Source organism: Hyposmocoma kahamanoa, unplaced genomic scaffold, assembly GCF_003589595.1.
Source record: "Hyposmocoma kahamanoa isolate Upper Pololo Valley unplaced genomic scaffold, ASM358959v1 97296, whole genome shotgun sequence".
Lineage (NCBI taxonomy): Eukaryota > Metazoa > Arthropoda > Insecta > Lepidoptera > Cosmopterigidae > Hyposmocoma > Hyposmocoma kahamanoa.
In genome coordinates, this window is record NW_020655346.1 from 13,267 (window position 1) to 22,763 (window position 9,497).

A 9,497-nucleotide genomic window follows, 5' to 3' on the forward strand; every position below is an offset into this window, starting at 1 on the left:
AGTAGGGCGATGACATTGCAGAGGTAGCAGGAACGCTATTGCCGAGACTGGTACAAGTCAAGGTCTGTTGGAAAAGGTTGTAGAGGCTTTCACGGCTAAAGGTGGCCCGTACACAAAACACTACTATCTATTAATTAAGACAATACTAAACCGTCCTAGCAATATTAAACATAATACATAAATATTATACTAGACGCAAAGGCGATGCAAACGCGATGCAGCAGCGATGCAATCGCTAATTGTCTACCTCTACACACACGTTATGTTATATAGCTCTGGTATTTATAGACCAGGAAACTAATTTGGGATTTCTTCTATTGTAACACGTGGTTTGGTGATTTACCTCCTGAATAACCCTCTCCCGGTCCTCATCCTTCATGCCGAGCCCAGTCTGGCCGACGTCGCCTTCTATGATGGCGATCTTGGATACGAAGTCTGGATTTTGTTTTCGCAGCTTCTCATAAAGCTGAAAATAGAAACATTATATAAAAAACCGAGCACAGAAGTTTGTGGAATGATATATGATTGCCAAGTTTTATTACAATTATTAACACAAAGATCTGTGGGAAAGCCATCTCTAGTAAGTTGCTGGTAGCTGTAAAGGTCCCTATATTAAACTCTACAATTATAATAATTAGTATATGGATTCATTATTTAATTGATTAATTGATATTCCAAGGATTCGCACGTTTCGCTTCCACATTTATATGGTGAAAGGCTACGGAGTGGAATTCTCTGCCTGCAGATTTGTTCCCTGAACGCTATACCTTTTTAAGACGAAAGTGAATATTCTCTATTCTGAACTCATTGTCACTTTCCATCAGGTGAGATGGAAGTCAAATGCGCACTTATTTTTTAATAAAAAAAGCGCAGCGCGATTGCAGCGTGTGGCCAGATCTCTACGCACCACGTAGGTGTGGTAGCAGTACTTGCCCGAACGCACTCTTTCACAAGAACCTCTAGTTTCGTTGGCTTAAAGTGTATTTAAAAAATTCAAGTTTTCCAAGAGTCCCACTCAGTATCCTGTTTAAGTGTAGTAATAAATGTGTATAAATAATTAAAAATGGCGTACCACATCGTCAAATTGTTCCTGTAGTCTTTTTGCAGTATCCTTATTCTTCTTCGGTCTTGCAATAAGGTACAGCTTCTTTATATCCGGACATGACCTGAGGAAGAAGGAATGTTATGTTTTAGAGAAAACAAATCTATTGGCCTGAAGATATTGTTATTATATATTTGCATCGAGTATATAACCAGAAATAGAGACGAAATAAGGGCCATCAGGCAAATGGGCCTTATATCACATTTAAATATCAACTCTCGTTTGCGCTGAAATCACAAATTAGAATGCTGAAATAGTACAGCGCCAACAACTGACCTGTGTGTACGTCTCCGTATATTCCAAAAATATTCGCATTTATTGTAATAAAGATAATATCTCTAACTATGGGGGGTTGTTCCATTCGGTGGTGAGGGAAAAACAGCAAAACATCTAATTACAAAACAAACGGAATCACATTCCATCGGTAATTAAATATTAAATATGTAATTTTGCAATTTTCGTCCATTATAGCAAAGCTAAGTTAAACTAGTCGTTTTGAAGTGAAACAATTGACGACACCCGTCAATTGTTTCGAATTCGGGCTAGCCAATCGGAGCGCAGTTGTCACAATATTGATTTGGCGGAATAGTTTTCCAACAAATTAAATGACATTTCGTCTCTATTTCTGATTATATAATCGATGTATATTTGTAAACGTAAACAGTAAATATTGTCATTTCGTCATTTTTTTTATATTAATGGCTTTAGCCAATGAAAGGGTTGGGAAAGCAGAATTACAGATTATAGAAGAGATACGGAATTTGGATGAAAAAAGATAAGAAGAAGGCCAGTACATTATAAACATCTTTGTTACATAAATATAATAAGCTTGTTACGGAGGTGGGGAGTAGGAAGTATAGTGGTCAATTGAGGGGTTTGACGTACGCACGTCGCTCCGTCAAAATAACGAAACTATTATCACTAATTACTGGGGACCTACTCTCGTTCCCCGTCACACATCTGTCCTTAATAAGTATTGTGAAATAAGTAATACTCTCCCAAATTAAAAAGACTTTTGATGGGAATGAAGCTTCATACTTTCTTACTTAAGCATATTAGGATCAATCCTATTCTTGGTCTATTTTAACCAACTATGCGCTCTTCCCCTCTCTGGTAGCAAGATCACGTCTTACGCCGATGATACAGTTTTATTATTCAGCGCCTCAAGTTGGAATGAAACATTTACACAAGCTCAATTTGGTTTTAACTCAGTAGCCGAGTGGCTCAGAGCGAAGGCCCTTACACTGAATACTAGCAAAACTAAGTATATGACTTTCTCATACAATATTTCATCACAACCTCCTGAGAATGCTTTTTCAACAGTAGCTCACCAGTGTTTGTACACTGCTGGACAAGCATAGGCTTGTGCCTTCGAACTCATCTAAACCTCTATGCTTGTCCAACACTGGAAAGCACATATTTAGGTGTCATAATTGACAATCATCTTAATTAACCGACTTCAAAAAAGGAGGAGGTTCTCAATTCGACTATGTTCTTTTTTTGTATGTATGTTACGCGATAACTCCGGTATTTCAGGATTCTTTTTTTGTTGGAAAGGGGTACTTGTGGTCCCATTTTGAAGAAAATCATCCACCTCGAAGGGTGGCTGTTCACGCATGAAGATTCATTTTTATAAATAGCGCCTAACTTTAATTCAGGAGCAATTACTTAATGGTTGATTTTGCTATTTCTCCAATTCAAGGCGTTTTTCTCTCAATATAGTTTGTGCAGTGTCGTAGTGAGAACCTATTTTTATTGTCTCCAGTGTCAAGTCCTGTATAGTGGCGAACTAGGGGATATTTCAATAAAACTTAGCAAATAGACGTAATTCCACGTACTTTTGAGGTCGGTTTTTTTTCAAAAACCATATTGAATCGCTTACTTCTAGAGTTCGAAAATTTATATTTGTTTTTAAAAATGTAAGATACGCAGCTAGCAGCGCCCTTCTCAAATAAGTGTATTTAGCCGTCTGCCAATCATTACTACTTTACTGCAATACGTCCTGGGGCGATGCACATAAGACCACCCTTATAAATCTGGAAAGACCGCAGAGAGGTGCTCTTAAAGTCATCAACTTCCGTCCTTTCGATTATCCAACCTGCAAACTTCTAAATGAGCGCGACGTACTCTCAGTTCGGCAACTGTTTATCCAACAAATAATTTTGATAAAGCACTCAAAGACTCCATTTGATTCCGTTTCTTTAACCAACCAAAGACGACTCGATACCTTTTCATCTGATCACAACTCCGCACAGCACACTCGCATAGATTTTTTTGCGTCCTTAGTACATTCCTTTACTTCAAATTAAATTCTAATTTGCATTATTTCGCCATGAATAAAATAGAATGTAAAAGGACCGTCAAATTGTGGTTTAAGAGTAAGACTTACAATGAAACAGAGGACCCGCTGGAAGTTCTTTCGTAATTACAATTTGTTGTTTTATATAGTGAACCATTAATTTATAACCACCAATTATTTTATTGTTAAAAAGAAAATCTATTTCTAAGCTGTAATACAAAGAAATTTGCCCAAAAAGATATCTAAAATCATTGACTTACAAATAGATGGACGTCAGGTCCGCGGTAAAAAGTGTCCGAACTTATAGGGCGTTAAAATCGTATACAGAGCGTCATTCACGCTTTAGTCTTCGTTTGTTCGACTGACAGCGAAGCAAGCAAAATTAGACAGTACTGCGATGACGTTACTTTTTCATATTCCTTGACATGTCACTACGTTCAAATAGGTTGACTTGGGACATTTTTTTCGTGGTTTTTGTATTAGACCCGTCGTCCATTTATTTGTAAGTCAATGATTCTATGCGTTATTATTCTAAGTGGTATACATTATAAAACATCTGGAATTAGCCTACTAAAGCTAAAACGTTGAATTTAAATTGTAATGTCATCGCAGTATACTGTCTAATTTTGCTTGCTTCGCTGTCAGTCGAACAAACGAAGACTAAAGCGTGATTGTCGCTCTGTATACGATTTTAACGCCCTATAAGTTCGGACATTTTTTAGCGCGGACCCGACGTCCATATAATTGTAAGTCAATGCCTCTCCCGATAGGAAACTGCGTCTCTTCCGAGTCGAGGCGAGTCGAAACTTTTAACATTTCTAATCGGAACAATAGTTGATTTAACTCACAAATTAGAAAGCTACAGTAGGAATCAGGTTCATCTTCTCGCTCGGAAACACATCTGATATCGAGACTACCCGATCCGCAATATTAGACGCAGTTTCTGACCGGAAATCAAGCTGCTGGACGCAGGAGCGTACAAGGTTACGCGCGGGAAAGCCTGCACGCATAATCGTGCGCAATTCGTTTGAATTTTTTAAGCTAACGTTCTTTCGCGCGAATACACGTGTTCCTTTTTGTTACAACGGAAAGAGCGTCCGTGTAAAGGCTAATAGAGCAGGAGAGACCGCGTGAAACTAGCGCGTGTTGGAGCGCGCGACAGTGAGCGCGATCGCGCGGTCTTTCCATTTTCCTTCCAACGTCTTTACACGCGCGCACAATGGCACACAATTCCAATATCACGAGCAATATAGTGTCTGTGTAAAACTCGCTGAGTATTCACTAAGTATCTACCTTATTTTTTGTTAAGTGACAAAATAGATACTTTCCGACCGTATTATTTTTGTCTCTCCATTTCAATAGGCACATTAAACCTCTCACAATCCGACCTCTAACAAATTTTGCAATGGTGTAATCCTTCGTAAAGTATCCACGTAACTACGATACTCGCATCGGACAATGCGCAAGGCATACTAAATACAGAACACCACTTTTGATTGATAGTATTACGGGTTAGTACTCAGGGCGCATTTACGAATGCCATCAAGCACTCATGGAGGTATATACATAAAACCATGTAACTCTACAGTGGATTAAAGGACATAGCGGCACACGTGGCAGTGACGCAGCAGATGAACTAGCCAGAAAAGGGTCGGAGACGGACGCTGTAGGACCAGAACCGATAGTGTACCTCCCCTACCAATGGTCAAGAACAACTATAACCAAAGGTACAAAATCTTCACATAATAATACATAGACCACCCTTACGGTTTGTAGACAGGCGAGGGAAGCACTCCCAACGCTCAATGCCAGTCTATCTCGAATATTAATTAAACCCCTAACTGCCGCCCTAACGGGTCATGGTCCATACAAAAAACACGTTTTCAATTTAGGTATCACAGACAGCCCTCTATGCAGAGCGTGCATGGAGGGGGAGGAAACAGCTGCGCACATCCTACTTCAGTGCTCCGGCGTGGCCAACTACAGGGCGTAGTACCTTGGAGTGCCAAGGTCGCTCCCCGAAGTCTTCAGCAAACCAAGGAGGCTGCTGAGATTCCTGGAGGAGCTTGGGTGACACGGGTAGGGCTTGCACCCACCACACGTAAAATAGGCGCCTTGTCGTCTAGTTGCGGATACCAGCCCGTTGCACCAAGTACCAAGTAGTACGGGTTAGTCCATTTGCATATGCAGTTGGAAAATGTTATAACACTCTGTTTAACATGACGTCGTCTTAAGAGTGAATACCTTTTATTACTATATATTTTTTTTTATAATATCAATTAAGTGACGACACTACGACGTGGTCAGCAAAACGCCTATCCATAATAGTTAGTCAAAGGCAAAGTCAAACAATCATTTACTCCATAGGTAAAATTTTTATACTTGAAAACGTCATTTTTTTAGCTACTTTTTAAGCTACTGCTCTTTCACTACGTTGACGTCCCTGAGAAGAACGATCAAGAAACACTAGGGATTGCTCTTTTTAAATAAACTTAAATGCAAAGGAATACACTTTGAATCATAATTGTGTGGAATCTAGACTCTTGTTGTCTTTCCATAATCTAAAACATACTCTTCAATTTTGTAATATGACTTTTCAATTAAAATACTTTCAATGTAAGTTTTAAACTTAGGAAATAATCTTAATATATTTTCCGGAATCTTATTGTAAAAAAGCATACAGTTCCCCATAAAAGAATCGTTTACCTTAGTTCAACGAAATCGTGATACCATGAGTTTGGACTTAGCTCTAAGGTTAATATTAAGGATATCTTCGTTTTTATTGAAATTATGTATATTTTTACGGGCATATACAATATTTGAGTAAATGTACTGAGATGCCACAGTCATGATACCAGTCTCCTTAAACTTTTCTCTGAGAGAAACCCGAGAGCCTAGACGGTACACAGAACGAATCGCTCGATTTTGCAACACAAATATGGTTTGTATATCTGCCGCTTTACCCCACAAGAGAATCCCGTAGGACATTATACTACGGAAATATAGTATAGTATAGGTAGATAGTTGCAGTGCCACTCAGAGCTTTACATCACACTGCCACTGCGCCCGTCACCCTTGACAAGTCCCATGTGCCCTTAATTTAATATATTGTTGTGACTTGCATTTAAATAAATAAATAAATAAATAAATAATTTCACCAGCTCACCTACCCGTCCAAATTGGAACGCAGTAATATTCACATTACAGCATTACTGCGTTCCGGTTTTTAAAGGTACTGGTGAAATTATAGGCACATGGGACATGTTACCTTGGGACATAAAGCGCAGGCCACGCCGGGATCTAAACTAAGCTACTAAGATTGTTCGCTTTCTAGTTTCAGTTTGTATGTATGTAACACGCCAGCACAAGCTACACATTGACGTATCTTCGAACAAAAATGTGTAGTCTGATGTGCCGTTGTCCGTACATATAAAGTTTGAAGTCATAACTGGTTGAAGACTGTACCACCTCAGTCAACCGTGACCATGGGACCTGTAAAGGGCCCGAAACGTCGGTTTGTTTGAAAAAACAAATATACGCGATTTAAATCCGGAAAAATAGTTTCATTTCCTAAGTTTGAAGTCTTTAAATAAAAATTACTTATGTCCTTTAGTTTTATATTAATCATATTTAGTATAATTATAACTTTTCAGTACTCAAAAGTTATAATTATACTAAATGAATATTTTCTTCAAAATCAATATGGAAGTACTCTCTTTTCAACAAAAAAAGAATCACGAAAATCCGTTTACTAATGCCGTATAGTAATCGCACACACACAAAAAAAGTCCAATTGAAAACCGCCTCCTTTTTTTGAAGTCGGTTAATGAAATAGATAGAATAGAATACCTAGAGACTACTGTACCAGGCGACGAGGTGTGCCCTTGTTAGCAACTGTGCCTACACGCACTGAACAATACCGACACTCTCCCCTTCCCCGAGCGGCTTCTCTCCTCAACTCCGTACTCGCAGCAACGCCGCAATATGATCTATTTGTGACAGGGATAGCGAGTCTGTTGAATGAATTGAAAAGAGTGCTAGAGAGAAGACAGGATGGATTTTAGTTTATTAGTTAGCTATTTAATTTAAGTTTAGATTAGTAATATGTTTTGTTTAAGATTTTTACTTGTTTTTAATTTTAATTTTTGTTAATTTTTCTTTTGTTTTATCTTTATTTTTATTTTGTTAAAATTAAATTGGCGTAACGCTATGGTCAATGAATACCGTTAGGTTACACCATTTATAATTGAATAAATAAATAAAATAAATAAATAAATAGAGGTGAATACTACATTATTCAGGACCTAACGTGCCAGACAACCACACTTGATCTCAAAATAGGGAATTATTACTAATGATAATATTCAGTGTCATGGACACTTTCACATCTCAAAATGTCATTGGACCTTTTTTACATCGCATTATCTCACAGTCAGAGGACTTCATATTTGAATAAACTAATGCAGTGTTTTGTATTCATGGCCGTTTCATAAAACAAATGCCCGAACGTTAGATGAATGCAAATTGATTGATTAAAAACCATTTTTTCGTTTTCTTTCCATTGTCTAAGACAGGCTTGCGTTTGTTAACAATTTCACCTGATGGATAGTAATGATATTGACGAAAATAAGTAACAGTAGAGGTCCTTGTGAATTATCTGTGTGTGTTATCTATTTCTGCCGCCAAGCAGTAATGTGAGCAATAGGTACTGTGTTCCAGTTTTGAAGGGTGTTGGTGAAATTTAAATTTAAAAAACTTATGTCTCAGGGTGTCGGGCGCAGTGACAGTGCCCCTCAGACCTTTGTCATTTAAGGCTCTAAGTGGCACTGCAACTGTTATCGACAGGCGTGTTGCTTACAATCAGATGCGCGACTTGTTCGCTCAGTCACTTAGTTTTTATTTTAAAAAAATCCTGAGACCTCAACGTGGCATCATGGTAACCGTTCAGCCAAGGGGGCAGTTATTTATTTATTTTTAGGAAGATCTACAGCGAATTTTTAACAATAAACAAATGTTGAGTAAAAGGTGAAAATGCTAATTACGAATTTCCACAAGTAGCACAACAAATAAGTTATTGATAGCAAACCGTCGGTTTGTTTGAAAAAACAAATATACGCGATTTAAATCCGGAAAAATAGTTTCATTTCCTATGTGTAACAATCGCGAAAACTTAAGAACTCAATAAGTTATTCAGTTTTTAGTCAGCAGAAAGTAAAATATTATTATTGGAATGTAAACTACATAATATTATTTTACACATTGAGAATAGGTACAATTGCCAATGCAGGAAAAAAAAGGAAAAGAAAAAAAAATGGAAAAATATTGAACCCTATATAGCCCAACCAACAAGACGCACATCTTAAGGCAGGAAACAAAATAATGAGAGATAGATTATATCTTTATATATTTTTTTCTGCCGCCAAGCACTGGCCCTTTTCTGCTAATTTTCTTGAAATCATTCATTGGTTACTGTAATTCCTTCGAGACTCCATTGACATTACATTGCAATTATGATAACATTTGCCATTCTATTAAAATCTAATTGCAATGGCAGTTCTCAGTGGAATGTCAGTGATGGCATATTCTCATACGTAAGTATAATTACTAACGATCCACGTTGCCTTACTAAACCTACCATGGGAATTACTATGCATATAAAAATAAATAAATTACTAAAATGTTTATTTTACAATAACAGTGGATGGTATCTCCCATGTATCGGCGATTCCGCGGCCGGTTACCTGACACCAGATTGCGCCACACGTCACTGGCAAGACAATTCGTGTAGATTAGTTAGAAATAGTATTATATTGTATTGAATATATGTTATTCCTTAAAGTATATATTATATGAGTGTTTTTTATACAGAATTGTATTGTTATGTAATAGGGGTTAAAGTATGAAATTGCCGATTTGTACTGAAAATCTAAATTGTTTATTTTTTAAATTTTTAACAAATTTATTTAATCAAAGTAGTTGCCATTATTATCTATACATTGCTGCCATCTAATGGGAAGGTTATTAATGCCTTTGCGATAGAACTCCGTTGAAATGGTTTCTGTGATTTTTTTTTTTAAATTTGAAACATTTGAATAT

At 37.3% G+C, this 9,497-nt stretch overlaps 1 protein-coding gene across 1 annotated transcript in view; it reads right to left on the reverse strand.

Annotated features, from left to right (window-relative positions):
• The window catches only part of LOC113238661 (fatty acyl-CoA reductase wat-like), a 13,265-nt gene extending 12,095 nt beyond the window's left edge, over nt 1–1,170 (reverse strand). Inside the window, exons 1-2 of the mRNA XM_026475496.1 lie at nt 1,073–1,170; nt 344–466 (exon numbers count right to left, since the gene is read on the reverse strand). Of these exons, the coding sequence (XP_026331281.1) occupies nt 344–379 (36 nt within the window). The 5' untranslated portion in view covers nt 380–466; nt 1,073–1,170. The remainder of the gene's footprint in view (nt 1–343; nt 467–1,072) is intronic.
• Nucleotides 1,171–9,497: the final 8,327 nt, after the last annotated feature.